Genomic DNA, 17,278 nt, shown 5'->3' with positions numbered 1-17,278 from the left:
TGCAAAAGACATGTGTTTCTCTTTTTTGGTTGCTGAGTAATATTCCATTGTATATATGTACCACATCTTTTTTATCCAGTCATCTACTTTTGGCCCAAATATTTTTTTAATAAAATATAAAAATTATAGAAAAGATTAATGGCTGCCAGGGATAAAGGATGTTAACAAAAGGGCAAGAATGTGGAAGTGGTTGTAAAAAGATAACACAGGGATTGATTTAGCTGGTTGCTACACAGACTAAACACAGAGAGAGACACACACAAATGACTATAAAACTGGGAAAATCTAAACATGATCAACAGATCCTATCAACGTCAAATTTCTGGTTGCGATACTGCATTATAGTTTTGCAAGCTGTTATTTTTGAGGGTTCACATACATGTGATCTCTATAATTAAATATATTTAATGTGAATACCAGTTTATTACTGTTTTCCCAATAAATTCTTGACCAGATGAGGCTTGAGCTTTTATACATACTGAAAAAAATTTTTCAGAAGTCTTGTATAGGAAGAAAAAAAGCTGGATATAAAACCCTTGGCCCACACTACCTCTTGAATTTTTGGAAAATGCTGTTCCAACTTTGTATTTTTGGTTACTTTTTAAGAATGTGAAGTCTATTCCTTTAACCTCCCCTCCCACAGGAATGCAAGAAAGAAAAAGAAAATTTATGACTATGATGGAATTTTGAGAATCTTTTCTTTAAATTTTTAATGACTTATTTTTATGTGTTACACTATTTTGTCTCACCAACTCACAGTGATACACTTGAGAACCAAAACATCTTGCATCTATTTTTTCCTGGTGCTTATCAGAACATGTTACCAAAAAATGTAATTATTTTTTACTCATTCTTACAATTTTTTAAAAAACATACAAGTTAATTGTGTTTATTCTGTGTGGACAGATATTTCTTAAAATATCTATATCTTAAGATTTTTGTTAACTTTGAAAATTTTCTATGTATCTTAATAATTGAGAAATATAATACAGTAATTTCCATTGGTGAATAAAAGCACATGTAAAAAATCTTTAGAGCCTTTTTCAACACATAATGTATCTCGTTATCATTTTTCACTTAAATTCTATTTTGCACGACAAGAAGTTGCCACGTTAGCTCTTTTCAATATTGTTCGCACTGAATATTTTTATCCACACTTTACTTTCAATTTCTTTATATTTTTGGAGCTAAAGTGAATCTCTTATAGTTAGCATATAAACGGATCATTTTTTTAAACCATGTTGCCAGTCTCTGCCTTTTAATTGGAAAGTTAATCCATGTAGATTTAAAGTAATTGATAACAAGGAAGGACTGCCTTTACCTAAATGTCTTCTCTGTGCTTTAGATTCCTCAACCCTTCCATATTTTCATATGTAGCTGATATTTTGTAGCTTATATTTTTGTACTTAGTTGACTTTTATAGAACTTGATTTTGATTCTGTTTTTTGCATATTTTTAGTTACTTTTATAGGGGCTGCCATGTAGAATACAATAGTACCTTCAAATCAAAGTTTGAATTAGTAATCCCTTTTATCAAAAGACAACTGCTTCTGTGTATTTTATGCCCCACACCACTCCACCCCTCATTACTGTTAGTCACATTTTTACCCATTGTGTCACCAGTCACAGATTTTAATTTTTTCTGGTTTGCTTCTAAATATACAGAAAAAAGAGGAGTTCTAAACCACAGATAGTAATAAAGGTTTTTATATTTAACTAGGTATTCATGGCTTTGAGTTACTACCTCATGGATTTTTGTTTCAGCTTTTGGTGTTTCATATGAGGAAGGTGTTGAAAGTTTAGCTAAGCAACTCCACAGTTGAGAGCTCAGTGTCCATTTTGTGTGGTCAAGCAGCCTTCCAGGGCCTTGAACTGATTAGCACCTTCCTCAGGACATGACCCAGAGAACAGCACACAGACTCACAAGGAAATGAAATCCTCTTGTAACTTTCACCATCACCCTCATAAAATACCATCTCCACTGCCTCCCAGCTCCTTATCCTGTACACCCTTTGATAAGACCCCCTCATAGCTTACCCACGCCTGCTCTTTTAATTTTTATTAACCAACTGGGCCTCTACCTGCAGGCATAATAAACCCTATACCCCTGACCTGCTGTGCTCCTGGCCTGCATGCTATCTTGACTTCCTCATGCAGCCCCTAATGGAATAACCTACTCTGCATCAACTCCCTGTGGCCTTTTGCTGAGCTGCTGCTCACATTGGTCACTATTTGACAAATGTTAATTTAACTATCACACTAGATCGTCCACTAGTAACAGACTTCCTCAGCTTTTATGTGGGAATATTTGTTTCTCTTTAATTCAGAAGGATAGTTTTACTAGATATAAAAATAACTGTTTGTGGTTTATTTTTTCCTATTTGAGGATCTGAATAAATCATCTCATTGCCTTCTCTGCTCCATGACTGCTGATACTGGCTGTTAACTTCCTTGAGGCTACCTTATATGTGACAAATTGATTCCCTCTTGCTGTATTCAAAGATTTTATCTTTGTCTCTGATTTCAATAGTTTACCTATTGAGATTTGACTCACTGTGGAATCCTTTGGTTTATCCTGCTGGCCGTTCATTGAGTCTCTTTAATATGGTGAATACAAGCACATGTAAAAATCTTTAGAACCTTTTATTCTTAGAATAAAAGCCATTTCAATTCTTCATGTTATTATCAAATTTTGGAAGATTTGGGAAGTAAAATATTTGTTCTGTCACACAGATTCTCAGTTTCTCTTCATTTTTTCTCATTCTTTTTTTCCCTGCTTTTCAGACTAAATAATTTCAATTGCATTTTCATCAAGTTCATGAAGTTTTCTGCCTGTGGAATCTGCCATGGAACTTTCAGGTACTGTATAATTCCGCTCAATAATTTCTTTTTGGTTCCTTCTTTAGGATTTCTGTCTCTTGATCGATAATTTTGATCATTTAGTATTTTATTGACTTCCTTTAGATTTTTGTATATGGTTTTCTTTAGCTCACTAAGCAAATTTCAGATAGTTTAACATGTTTGGCTAATAATTCTAATGACTAGGTTTCTGTACAATTCTTTATATATATATACATATATATTACATAAACATTGCCATATATATATGTGTATATTATATATATATGTGTTTGTGTGTGTGTATGTTTCTTTGTATGAGTTATAACTTTTATGAAATCTGGACATTCTAAGTAATAAAATATTTTAACTATGGAAATCAGATTCTTTTCTTCCCAGGAAATAAAATAAACAACATACCAAGTGCACTGGACTATGATGATGGCACATGGGTGATTTGGTGATGGGAAGCCCACGGGGATTACAACTGGGATGAAAAAGGCACAAAAAGATGTAAAAATAAACTATTGTATATTGAAATCCTTTCACCCCACACCTCTGGCTTAAACCCCCCAGTTCTTCAATGCATAAATATACCAATCTTTACAAATAAAAAAAGAAGAAAGCTCTCAAGTCAACAGCTTAACTTTACATCATATTAAAGAAGGAACTAATATCTAGACCAACTATTAAAACAAGAGAGAGGAAACTCACATATTAAAACCAGAAGAGAAAGCACGGTTACTGATACAATTTTAGAGAAATTAAAAGGATTAGGGAAGAATTACTATAAAAATTGTAAACAAACCAAATTGAGAGCCTTGATGAAAGTGACAAACTCCTAGAATGTATCCACAGGGAGAAATAAAAAGCAGAGTATTAAAACAGTAATTAAAAACCCCCCTAAAAGGAAAAGTTTAGGACCAGCTGGATTCAGTGATGAATTCTACCAAACAATTAAAGGAGAAGTAACACCAATACACCTCCCAAAAACTAAACTGAGAAGAATATGTTCAAACTCATTCTATGAGGCTAAGGTTAGCCTGACACCAAATGAAGAAACTACAAGAAAACCAGCAACCAACCTGCAGTCCAGTATCCCTTATGAACAGAAAACAGATGCAAAGGCCCTCAGCACAACACGGGCAATGTTCAGAATATTCAGCACTCTGTTAAAGGGATTCTATAACATGACCAAGGAATATTTATTCCAGTCCTGTGAGGGTGGTTCAGTACAAGCGAATCAACACAATATCACACTGGTTCATGATAAAATATGTCAGAGTGAAAACTATGATCACTCAGAACAAAATACAGGCGTAAAACCTTGTGACCCATTAAGTAGGATACCAAAAGCAAAAAGAGAAATGAAAAACCTCAGTAAGTTGTACATCTTCAAAATTAAAAATTGCTGAGCCTCCCTGGTGGCCTATGGGTTAAGTCTCAGCATGGCCTGAGTTCAATCTCTGGCCAGGGAGCTGACCCACATGGCATGGCAGACCTTTCCTGACCTGCCCACTGCTCCCCTCAGTAGTGTATTTCAGTAGACCTGCCTGTTTCACTCCCCACTCTCTCTGGTGAATCCACTCACCCGCATCTCTAGACTGCACCCCAGTTCAATGCAAAAATAAGTACTTAGTAAATAAAAATTGTTTTGTTTTAAAGGGCACCACCAAGGAAGTAAAGAAACAACCTACAAAATGGAAGCAATTATTTGCAAATAAAATATCTAGTAAGGGACTTGTCTTGTTCTTTGAGGCAGGTCTCACAATACCATAAATGAGCGCTTATAAACTCGAGCAATTTACCCCCACAGTTCTAGAGGCTGGGAAGTGTGTGACGATGTCCCACTTTCGGGCTCAGAGGTGGGCTTCTCAGTTTGTCCTCAAATGGTAGAAGAGGCAAGGGTGCGCTCTGGTTTCTGATAAGGCACTAATCCCATCCATGAGTGCCATCCTGTGGCCCAGTTCTCCCAAACGCCCCACCTCCAAATACTATTATGTTATACATTAGGACTTGATGTACAATTTTTTTTGTTAGGGATGACACAAATATTCAGATATTAGCATAGTTTGGATTCAGAGTATATGAAGAACTCTTACAAAACAATAAAGAGAACACAATTGTTATATACTGAATGTGTCCCAGCCCCCACATCCTTATGTTGATATTCTCACCCCCAGTATAATGATATTGGGAGTGTCACCTCTTGGGGGTAGAGCCTACATGAATGGGATTAGCTTACTTAAAAGATTTGTTTTATTTATTTATGCATACAGAGCTGGGGTGAAGGCCAGAGGTGGGGAGAAGTGAGAGGACTCATCAGAGATAGAGTGGGGAGCAGAACAGGCAGGATCCACTAAAATACACTGCTCAGAGGGGTGAGCTGGAGAGGTTCTGCTGTGCCATGTAGGTCACCTCCCCAGTTGGGGATGGAACTCAGGCCTTAGGAGATAGTGCTGAGACCTGACACCTAGGGCAAGAGGAAGGTGCCAATTATGTTTCTTTCTGGAAAAAAAAATAGTGCAAATGGATGGGAAAACAGGAAGACACTTGGAAAGGCAAACATCAGTTAAATTTTTATTTTAATGTGAAATAGTATACACCGAAAGATACAGACTAGTTTACTTATAAACCCACAACCAGCTTTATCAAGTGTAAGAATTGTCCATATTTGCTCAAAATTTCAAATAAATAAATTATTAAAAGATATCTCCCTTCATGTCCTTTCCTTGGTAATTTTCTCCCTCCTCAGAGGTCACCGCTGTTTGGAATTTGGAGATTATGTCCATGAATATCATTACACTATTTCTATATATGTAACCATGGAAGATATACACAGCACTGATTTGCATATTTTCAAACTTATATAAATAAGTGGTACCACCTCATAAAATACTCATACTCACTAGTACTATTTCAGTAATAGTTTTCAACACTTATCCATGTTGGTAGAAATTTTCTAGTTCATTCATTTTAACTTGGGACTTAACATATACACTCTAGTGGTTATTTTGAGCACTTTAAACTTTCTCTTCTCAAAAACAACCCTGAACACACGAAACTATGGCTTTCAATGTGGAACTGTTGGGTTAAAGCGTGTCTACACTTTCAACTTCGCTAGATATTGCCAAATTATTCTAAAAACAACTACTTCTGCTAGAACTGTATGAACATCCCTACTGCTTCCCATCTTTTTAATAACTGGCACTGTGATGGTTTTGTCATCACAATACCTGACTGTGGTTTTATCTGCATTTTCCTTACTGTTGATGATGTATATTCAACTATTCTAATAACTCCAAATCCATTCATTCTCTACTGTTCTGGACCATCTTTATAATGTGCAAAATTTCTACACATAGACTACATTCATTTATTTTGTTGCTCTTCTTGAGTATTCACATCTCATAGCTGAATTTCCGAATAAAGCTGTGAAATGAGTGGGCATAAGGTCCACTGAAGAATGTTGGTTGGAATTCCAGTACATTGTGAATTAGGAATAATCGATGTTATCATCTTGAATCTCTCCAGCCTAGATTATGTCATACTCAATTTTATTATTGTTCAGTTTTCTGTATCTAGAAAACTACTGCCTTATATTTACTGTTACAGCCTTTAAAAAGTAACTCCATCAGAACATGATCATTAGAGCCTCCTCATGCTTAAAATAGTGTCTGGCAAATAATGGCTACTCAGCAGTCACTGAATGAAAGCTTATCTATTTTCCTTTCTTCCTCAATTCTCTTTTAATTTCACATTACCAACAATGGACGCCACGTTTATAGCCTTTACACTTTGTGAATGGTATAGAAAAGTATAAATACTTTTAAAATTTCCCAGATCTACCTATATCTGGATTTGTTGCTTTTTTAATGAGTCAGTATAAATTTCTACATTTGTTATTTTTTTGGAGTTAATTGTGGTCCTCTCTATTCTTGATCTTAATGCAAAGAAAGGATTCTTCTTGGTTAAGCCTCATTTTCATTGACTTAATTGGTTTATCCAAATCCTCTGTTTAGACATTTCTTTAGAAGCTTATAGAAAGATTGTTATGGTTATACTGCTTGTGTAAGTACTGACTACTCACCTAGAGTACAAAGATTCCCGCTTACATTTTCTAAAACTTTTAGGTTTTCCCAATACTGACCTGATGCTTCCCAGGGATAGTCTATTTGCCCTTTAAGGAATCTTGTTACAGTTGTGAGAAGTAAATGAATTAGTATACATATATATGTTATATATATTGAATATGTATAATAGTGCCAGGTGAATAGTCCATACTCAATGCATGTTAATTACTGGATATCTGCTATATTTGATGCGCTATGTGAAGTTCTTACATGCAAATTTCTTTTTAAATTCCATCAATCTACAACAGACACTTTCATTTAATACTCACATTTCTACAATATCCTTTATTATCCTCTATTTCAAGAAATAAAGAAAATCCTGAGGCTTAATGACTCAAACAAATGACTCAAAGCCACACAATGCTACCATAATGCCACTCCAGCATTACAGCAATGATTTTCAAGAATCTAAGCTGAGTCCTACGACTGCTTAGTGACCAGAGAGGGAGACTGGAATAAAATAAGGCTGAAAAGTATATTAGAACCAGGTAATGAAATGCCTCATAGACAAGTTTAAAGACTGAATATTAGCTTAACAACAAGAAGTCAGAAAGAATTTTAACTGGAGGCAGCAATAAGTGTATTCTTATATTTCAAAAAGATCAGTGTGGGTACATAGTGGAAAATGAATTTAAGACCAAAAGTTGGAACAGGAAGACCTGTTAGAAAGTTACAGCAGTGATCCAGGTAAATTTTAAGACTGGGTTAGAACATTAGAGATGGAGAAAAGTATAAATTTCAAAAATATTTATGAGAGGGTCTGTCTATAGGACTTGGTGACTGACTGGATTGAGTGGTGACAGGGACTCCCCAATATGGATTCTCTGGTGATGAGCAAGGTGGGCATGCTGCCTGAAGGTTTTCTTGCACTCCTTACATTCATAAGGTCTCTCCCCTGTATGAATTCTCTGGTGCTGAGCAAGGGATCCACAGTAACTAAAAGCTTTTCCACAAACATTACATTCATAAGGTTTCTCTCCAGTATGAACTCTCTGGTGTTGAGTAAGGGATGAGTCATTGCTAAAAGCCTTCCCACACTTAATACATTCATAAGGTTTCTCTCCAGTATGAACTCTTTGATGTTGAGCCAAGTAGGCAATCTGACTGAAGGCTTTCCTACATTCCTGGCATTTATAAGGTTTCTCTCCAGTATGAATTCTTTGATGTTGAGCAAGGTGTGAATTCTGGCTAAAGGCCTTCCCACACTCCTTACATTCATAAGGTCTCTCTCCAGTATGTATCCTCTGATGTACAGTAAGGTAAGCACGAAGGCTAAATGCTTTCCCACAGACATTACATTCATAAGGTTTCTCTCCAGTATGAACTCTCTGGTGTTGAGCAATGGAGGATCTATTACTAAAAGCCTTCCCACATTCAATGCACTCATAAGGTTTCTCTCCTGTATGTACTCTCTGATGTTGAGCCAGGTAGGCAAACTGACTGAAGGCTTTCCTACACACCTTGCATTCATAAGGCTTCTCTCCAGTATGAACTCTCAGATGTTGCACTAGGTGTGCATTCTGACTGAAGGCTTTCCTACATTCCTTACATTCATAGGGTTTCTCTCCAGTATGAATCCTCTGATGCTGAACAAGATTCGATCTCTGGCTGAAGGCTTTCCCACATTCTACACATTTGTAAGGCTTCTCTCCAGTATGAATTCTTTGATGGAGAGTAAGAGAGGAGCTCTGGCTGAAGACCTTTTCACAGTCATTACATTTCAAAAGTTTCTTCTCTGCATATATACTCTTCGGCCTAATGGACATTAAATTTTTTTTTAAGTTCTTATGTGTGTCGTGTTTATGCATTTTCTCCTCTTTGGGGACTATCTGTTGCACATGAAGCAGTGTGTTTGGAAGGAAATTTCCCCAAGAGTTATTATATTCTTGTACTCGCTCATCAACAAGAGCCTCTTCATAAGTGATTGTCTCTTCCTTAAAACATGCCTTTTGACTCCCTGGTTGCCCATCAAAATGGCCGTCACATTTCCATTCTCTTAAACTAGAGTACTCAAGGCCATAGTTTGTACATTTTGCCATTATCTTCTCAGATGAATGTTCTTCATCATTGTCCTCCTTTGGAGTTGATTTTTCAGTCTCATATATAGATTCCCAGTCTGAAAAATAGTAAGAAGAAAATCTCCTCTATTATGTACCACATGGTACATTTATAGAAGCACATGCATAATATAAAGTATGTGAATAGGAAACATAGTCTTCATCAACACTGGCTTTCAGACTTCTGAAGAGAGCAGTAACAGAAACTGAAAAGCGGTCACATGGAAATCTGTGGAGGTATGATTAGAATTATTTAAATAAATCTTTAAAAAATAAAAAATCAGCAAGGTAAATCTCAGCTCAAGAAGGAATGATGGAGCTGAATGGACTTGGTTACAATTTTTTGCACTGAAATAATGTCCATTTTTATAGTTGCTTCATTCACCAGGGAAAAGATGATAGATTCATTTTATAGTATGTTAGAATATTCTAAGTGCTAGGGAAAAGCAAAAGAAAATTAAGAGTTATGGATTACTGCTGAAGTCAAAGTCAGGAATCATCAGTAAAATAACACTATGCAAATATTTCAAGAAAGTAAACCAGTTATTCACTCAGTTATCTGGAGAAAGAAAACTCTGGACAGAAGAAACAGCCTGAAGAAAAAAGGATATCTGTATGTCTGAGAAACAGCACGATGGCCATGTTGGCCTTCTGGAGAGGAGTAAGACCTGGGAGATGAAGTCAGGAGGTTAAGGATATCATTTAAGCCTCACGGGCTCCCCTCAGGATCTGACTTCTGCTCTGAGTGGGATAGAGAGCCGCTGAAGTTTTTAGGAGTGAAACCTAGTTCCTGTTACTTGAAGGTGGAAGCCAGGGGACATCTTACTGAGCAATCCGGGTGAGAGAAAGAGTCCAACCAGGTAGATATCAAGGAAGGCACACTGATTATGGAGTCAGACTGTGGGTAGAGTTCCTGAGGCTATCCTGACACACTAGGAGTGAAACTGAATAGAAAGAGATGAGACAAGGAGGCTTTCAATGTTTATGGTCTGAGCACACAGAGATGGAATAGCCAGGTACAGTAATGGGAAAGGCCAAGAGTACAGCAGGTTTAAGTGGCAAAATGGAGACGATCTGGAGCTCAGTTATGAAGATAATAAACTTAAGGTATCTTTCAGACTTTGAAACTGAAATGTTGAGAAGGCAGATGGGTTGAAAACAGAGATCTGGACTAGAGATTTTATACAGCCAGCCTACAGATGAGGATGTTAAGTTAGAGGATGTTACCATGAAGATGAGTATAGATAACAAGAAGAGAAAAGAGCCAGGAATGAACCCTAGCACACAATATTAAGGAATTTGAAAAAAGGGAAGGAAACAAAAGAGACTTAACAACATGATATTAAGTTGAAGGTTATAATGGAAATCATCCTGTTCGGGAGTTTATATTGAAAAAGAATAAAATATATAATCATAACAACACACAGGACTGGAATATACTTGTCAAGAAATGTCACAAAAATTGTAACAATAGTTAATACTGGTAGTCTTAAAAAAGAATTAATTAAATGTACTGACATGGGAAACTCCCCAAGTGAACCTTTCAATAAGTAAAAACATATAGTATATGAAAACAGAGGGCAGAGATTATTATACTCAACAAACTAAAAATAGAAGAAAACCATTTAATATAATAATGGCCCTGAATAAAGAGCTTATAGCTGGGCTAACTATGGGCTCATCACAGTCAGTGGTCAAAGACTAGAAGCTTCCCGCTATAATCAGGAACAAGACAAAGAAGCTAACACTAGTCAACACCCACAATACATGGACATTACAGCCAGAGCAATTAGGGAAGAAAAACAAATAAACACTCACATTAGAAATGAAGAAGCAAAAATTATCTTTGGCTGTAAATTACACAGTCTTGTATTTAGAAACCATGAAGGTAACACACACACACACACACACACACACACACAATCAGAACAAGTAAAATCAGAAAATAGCAGGATGCAAAGTTAACATGCGCAAACCAGTTGTACTTCTTATACACTAACAATTACCAATCTAAAAAGGTAATTAAAAAACAACTCCATTTACAGTAATTTCAAAAATAATAAATTTCCAAGGAGTTGTTAATTACAAAGTAAGAAAGTCATAAACTAAAAGCTACAAAGTAGACCTTCCTGGTGGTGCAAGGGGTTAGGTCTCAGCACTCAAGCTATCTCTAGCCACTGCAGCATGAGTTCAATCCCTGGCCAGGGAAAAGACCCACATGGCCCAGCAGACATCTCCTGTTCTGCCCCATGCTCTCCTAAGCAGTGTATTTCTTTAGATCTACCTGTTCTGCTCCCCACTCTGACTCTGGTGAATCCTCTCACTTCCCACATACCCTTGGGCTGCACCCCAGCTCTTGTATGCATAAATAAATCTTAAAAAAAAAAAAAAAGCCACAAAATGTCAAGACATTTGTGGCTAATTAAAATGACAAATAAATGGAGATATCCTGTGTTCATAGGTTAATTCACGATTTAAATTAAGATGTCAAAACTACCTACAACTATATAGAGAGCCTAAATAATCTCTATCAAAGTTCCAATGTTGTGTTTTCCAGATACAGAAAAACATAACCTAATACTCATAAGGAAACTCAATGGATCCTAAATAGGCAAAATAATCTTGAAAAGGAAGAACAAAGGTGGAGGTCTCATAATGCCTGATTTAAAAACTTACTACTAAGCAACAGTAATAAAAAAAAAAAGTGTGGCAGTGGCTTAAATATGGTCATATAGACAAATGGGAGAAAAAATAAACCTTTTTGTATATGGTCAAATAACTTTTGACAAGGATGTGAAGAACATTCACAGGGGAAAGGACAGGTTTTTCAATAATGGTAGAGGGAAAATTTGAAATGCACATGCAAAACCATCAAGTGGGACCTTTACATTACACCATATGCAAAAATTAATCAACAATGGATCAAACTAAAATATTCTTAGAGGCAAACATAGGAAAAGAATTGTCATGATGTTTGCTTTGCTAACAATTCCATGGTTACAATCCCAAAAGTATAAGAAACAAAATCTAAATGTAGACAAACAACCTCATGAATGTTAAAAACTTTTGTGCATTAAAGGACAGAATCAACATAATAAACACATAAAAATGCAACTTAAAGGAGCTCAATACCAGGAACCTTGTGGAATCAGTAACATGAACCAAAACCAGATTAGTAAACAAAAACCTGCTGAGCTCAACAACAAAAATTAAAAAAAAACAAAACTAAGAAAAAAAAAAAGGCAATACACAGAGAAAATATTTGTAAACAATCTATCTGAAAAGTTCCTAATATCCAATATGTGAAATTCCTACAATTCAACAAGAATATAATTGAAAAACAGGTAAATAAACTGCTATTTCTCCAAGAAATACATATAACTAACAAGCACGTGAAAAGAAGTTCAACACTGGCCCTCCCTGGTGGCGCAGCCGGTTAAAGCACAGCACTGAGAAGCTAAAGCCACTTCCGCATGTGTTCAATTCTTGCCTGCCCTGGAGGTGACCAAATGGCGAGGCAGACCTCTCCTGACCCGCCCGCTGCTCCCCTCAGCAGTGTACTTCGTTGATCTGCCTGTTCTGCCCCCCACTCTGTCTCTGGTGAAGCCTCTCACTGCCCCTGAGCCTCTGGCCTGCACCCCAGTTCTGTATGCACAAATAAATAAATCTTTAAAAAAAAAAAAAAAAGAAGTTCAACATCACTAATCACTAGGGAAATGAAAATAAGAGAATGAGATGCTATTTCATGCTCATTTGGATGTTATTGTTAAAAGAGGAAGAAAATAACAAATACTGGTGAAAATGTGGTGACACTGGAGACCCCGTGTGCTTCAGAGGGAATGGAAAATGGCAGAAATGTGTAGAAACGATACAGCAGTTCCTCAAAGTTTAACAATACTGTAAGATCCAAGTATCCCACGTCTGAATATATACCTAAACTAACTGAAAAAGACAGGTCTCAAAGAAATTTTTATACACGCATTTTCATAGGATGGTCACAGTCAAAGATGGAAGCAACCAAAATGTCCACTGTTGGCAAAATGTGACATATGGGCCTCCTGGTGGCACAGGAGTTAAGTCTCAGCACTATGAAGCTATCTCCAGTCACTGCCGCCTGAGTTCGATCCCCCGTCAGGGAGCTGACCCACATGGCGGGGCAGACCTCTCCTGTCTCCCCGCTGCTCCCCTCAGAAGTGCGCTTCCTCAATTCCCCTGTTCTGCTCCCCACTCTGTCTCTGGTGAAGCCTCTCACCACCCCTGCACCTCTGGCCTGTACCCCAGTTCTGTATGCATAAGTAAATAAACCTTAAAAAAAAAAATAGTTTCTTAGAAAACTGATATAACAGACTGGGGAGAGGTAGCAGAAGGGAAGTGAGTTGAGGAAGAGAGGTTTATAAGGACCCTGATTTCCTTCTGAACTTCAATCCTCATTTTACCTTAATGCTTCCTATGTCTATTTGAAAATTCTTCAACAAAACTAAACTCCTAGCTCTTCTCTCTAGTTTTCTAACTTGTGACCTGTGTTCTTGTTAAAAATCATCACCTTCCAGTTACCCACCCTCCTCTGCCTCTGAGCTTCCTTTACCTCAGCTTCTCTTCACATAATCGACCACCCTGTCAGCTGCTTATTGTATGAACGTTATCTCCCTAGATCTTCCAAGGACGATGTTTGAAGTACATCAGTAAATAATGATGAAAAGAATAAAAGAATGAACAAATTGACCCCCAAAAGGAAAATGGGGCATTTCGAGCTAAACTGCTACTCGTGGTAATAGTAGCCAGCAGCTGTCATAATAGGAAACAGGCACTAGTCAAAGAACTTCCAAAGTATTAGCACATTTTATAGATGATGAAATGAAAATGAGAGGTTAAGTAACTTGCCCCAATCTTGACTGCACAGTGCCAGGATATCTGTAATTTCAGTTACAGCTGTATGTAGACCTCAAAAGTTTATCAGATTAGGAAAGATGTTTTAAAGGCTCTAAGGGGGTTATTAAACTAGAAAGGATGGAACTCAGAAAACAGATAAGTTATTAGAAAGGACAAGGCGAAGTATGAAAGCAAAGACAATTAAGAATAACATTTGGAGCCCACCTAGTGGCACAATGGGTTAAATTGCAGCACTACGAAGCAATCCACAGCCCCTGCAGCACAAGTTCGATCCCCAGGCAGCTGACCCACATGGTACAGCAGACCTCTCCTGACCAGCTTGCTGCTCCCCTCAGCAGTGTATTTCAGTCAATCTGCCTGTTTTGCTCCCCACTCTGTAATCTAATCAATCTTTTCACTCCCCTGCACCTCTGGCCTGTACCCAGTTCTTATGTGCATAAATAAATAAGTATTTTTTAAAAAAGTAACAACATTGGGGCCCTTCCTCATGGTGCAACAGGTTAAAGCACAGCCTACGAAGCTATCTGTAGGCGCTGCAGCATGAGTTCGAGCCCAGGCCAAGGAGGTGGCCTACGTGGCATGACAGACCTCTTCTGCCCTGCCCGATATCCACCTTAGCAGCAGATTTCAGCAGATCCACCTGTTCTGCTCCCCACTCTGTCTCTGGTGAATTCTCCCACCTTCTGTACCTTTGGTCTATACCCTGGTTCTTATATGCATAAATAAATAAATCTTAAAAAAAAAAAAAAAGAATAACAATGTTCAGCAAGCCAGCTACAGAGCTCCAATTTTCTACTAAGATCTAGACATCTGAGAACATGTCAGTGAAGAGGGAACAGGTGATACTTCTGAGTCAAGTTGCGCTATAACCTGCAAAGGTTTGTGTCTGTTTCCATTTCACTCACCTGAGTACAAGCCTTTTGTCAGTTCTCTCTTCAGCCAGGGCTCTTTCCCTTGTTCCAACAGTAATATCACACTTGGCTTAGAAAAGCAAAGTCCTATAGAAAGAGAAACAGAATTGGGTAATGCTATGCAGAATTCACACCCACTCTTGGTCAGCAGAGAAGAGCACAGTTCACAATAAGCCAAGAAAAATGTATAAAGGGCATATATCTGGAGGAGAGAGAACCCGAAGCTTCTTGCATGGACTAGTAGTAGACCTGTCCACTGCTCACTCCACAATTATTAAACCATTAAACCTTATTAGGCACAGGCAGCTGACATTCAACCAACTACTATGGCTGCTATCAAAAAATTCACACTGATAACAAAAAGCCCCTTATGAGTAGATACTCAATTTTTCAAGTGGATATTCTTTCTTTATTTTTTTAAGAGATGGTCAAGCAGAAAAAAAAAAAAAAAGATTGTCAAACGAATATTCTTACCCAGTGACACCAAGATCCTGTAGTTCTCTAACATCACATTACTATACAGGTGCCTCTGAGAAGAACTGAGACAATCCCACTCTTCCTGGGAAAAGTCAACAGCCACATCTCTGAACGTAACCAGCTCCTGAGAGAAAATAAATGAAATTAAATAATCGCATCGTTCACCACAGTCCCCTCAATCATCCCACCCGGGGAAACACCGGCCCTTTCAGCTGCTCCGGCCTCAGCTATGTCAGACCTGCGCCCCCTACACCATTCTTCTGCAGCCATTCCATAGAACAGAAGCTGGGCGCCCACCCCAGTTTGCTAGTTCCCTAATCTGCTTTATTGTTTTCTATGGCCCTTAATTGCTTCTCCTACATGTCCATTTGGTAGTTTAACATCTGTTCCCTTATCCTTACTCTTAGGGGGTTACCATCCTTTTTGCTTCACTTAAAAAATAAAAGCCACTCTAGGAGGATTTCCACCCACTCCTACATGTACAAATCTGCCTGCATCCACATCAGTGTACTCACTCTATCTTTTTCCTACTATATGAACAGTCCAGTTGCTCAGCAAAAATTACCTGTACACTAGACTGCAGCTCCTCTCACCTACTCAAGCTGTGTTCCAACCATTTCTTCTCTTCACCTTCAAATTTTCCTTTCTACTCAATCCTTCACATCAGTCTATATATATTTACCCATCTTTAAGAAAACTTGTTAACCACAATTTCTCCTCTAGTTACCGCCAATTCTCTCTCTCCCTTACATTTTTTGGCCTCCCTGAGGGCCCAGGGGGTAAGTCTCAGTGTTAACACTGCCACTGCCTAGGTTCGATTCCCAGCCAGGGAGCTGACCCACATGGTGCAGAGACCTCTCCTGTCTTGCGGGCTGCTCCCCTCAGCAGTGAATTTCAGTCAATCTGCCTATTCTGCTCCCCACTCTGTCTCTGGTGAATCTTCTCACCCTCCCACCTCTGGCCTGCACCCCAGATCTTATATGTACAAATAAATCAATCTTTAAAAAAAAAGAATGTACTCAACTCACTGTAAGGAAATGAGTGAATTACAGACAGGGTGAAAAAAATTAGATGACACTGGAGGAGTAATTAGAGACCCATAACACAGAGATTGCAGGCTGAGACAAGCTGCATTTATCCTGAATATACCGGAATCCACTGGCAGGTACTAAGAAGTGACTTGATTGGGGACGCTGAAAAATTTCATCAATGAAAAAAAAGAGAAAACACTACTCACCTGATACACAGCTTTCAGAAGTCCCACAGCCATCCCTTCCTCCTCTGGGCTATTCTTCTAGGAAAGAGCAGCGTGCTTAGATGAGAAAGTAGGGAGAGAGCATGAGCCCCTAGACTTGCCCTGCAGCATCCAGAATCATCAACCTAGACTAGCTGACTTCTCTCTCAGGTTAGGAGAGGAGTGTCCTCTCCAATGGAGATGAAGGTAATGGAGACACAGGTATGTGTTTGCATGCAAGTTACCCAGTACCTAAATCATTTCCGAGTGTGTAATTTCCAAAACAGATTTCTGTGATTTTGCAAATAACGATTCCGAGGAGTGCAATTATTCCTGCAGAAAGACACAACGAACACACACCAGCACCTCCTCTCCAACGCGTCACTGACTCTGAAACTTGACGGCACACCGGGTCCCTTGCTCGGTACTAGAAGATACTGGTGGTCACAGTCTCACTCAGCCCCCCTACGTACAGAAGCTTAAAAACTACAGGCACCCCACTTCCTGCACACCACGGTCAGCGGCGATGTGCACGGGCGGTGTCACATCGTCACCCCCTCCTATGCCCCCAGCCTCAAATACTAGGGTGCCAGAACCAGGGCCCTGCCACTCCGGTCACACAGAGGCCGATGGCACTGGCGAGAAGCCCTTCCCATCCCCGTGCCGGGGCACCAAGCACCTTCCTCACCCGCCCGGCGGTCAGGCAGATACGGGCACGGCCCCCGGCTCGCACGGCTG

General features: G+C 38.5%; 1 protein-coding gene across 1 annotated transcript; it reads right to left on the bottom strand.

Moving 5' to 3' along the window:
• Positions 1-5,440: 5,440 nt before the first annotated feature.
• ZNF570 (zinc finger protein 570) lies at positions 5,441-16,852 on the bottom strand. Its single transcript, XM_004690578.2, has 4 exons — positions 16,544-16,852; positions 15,304-15,430; positions 14,824-14,916; positions 5,441-9,087 (listed from the first exon to the last, which is right to left on the bottom strand). The coding sequence occupies exons 1-4, from the start codon at positions 16,574-16,576 to the stop codon at positions 7,736-7,738; spliced, it is 1,605 nt and encodes a 534-aa protein (XP_004690635.1). The 5' UTR covers positions 16,577-16,852; the 3' UTR covers positions 5,441-7,735.
• Between the last annotated feature and the right edge of the window lie 426 nt (positions 16,853-17,278).

Source organism: Condylura cristata, unplaced genomic scaffold (assembly GCF_000260355.1).
Source record: "Condylura cristata isolate star-nosed mole 26May11 unplaced genomic scaffold, ConCri1.0 scaffold00028, whole genome shotgun sequence".
Taxonomy (NCBI): domain Eukaryota; kingdom Metazoa; phylum Chordata; class Mammalia; order Eulipotyphla; family Talpidae; genus Condylura; species Condylura cristata.
Note: the sequence above shows the minus strand (reverse complement) of the source record. Positions and strands in the feature narration are given on the sequence as shown.

Excerpts from the sequence above, each read along its gene's own strand:
- ZNF570 (XM_004690578.2), bottom strand. The coding sequence starts at position 16,576 with ATGGCTGTGGGACTTCTGAAAGCTGTGTATCAG. Across the intron at positions 15,431-16,543 it reads TTCTGAAAGCTGTGTATCAG|GAGCTGGTTACGTTCAGAGA; the intron begins GTGAGTAGTGTT and ends ATTTTCTCTCAG. Across the intron at positions 14,917-15,303 it reads CAGGATCTTGGTGTCACTGG|GACTTTGCTTTTCTAAGCCA; the intron begins GTAAGAATATTC and ends CTCTTTCTATAG.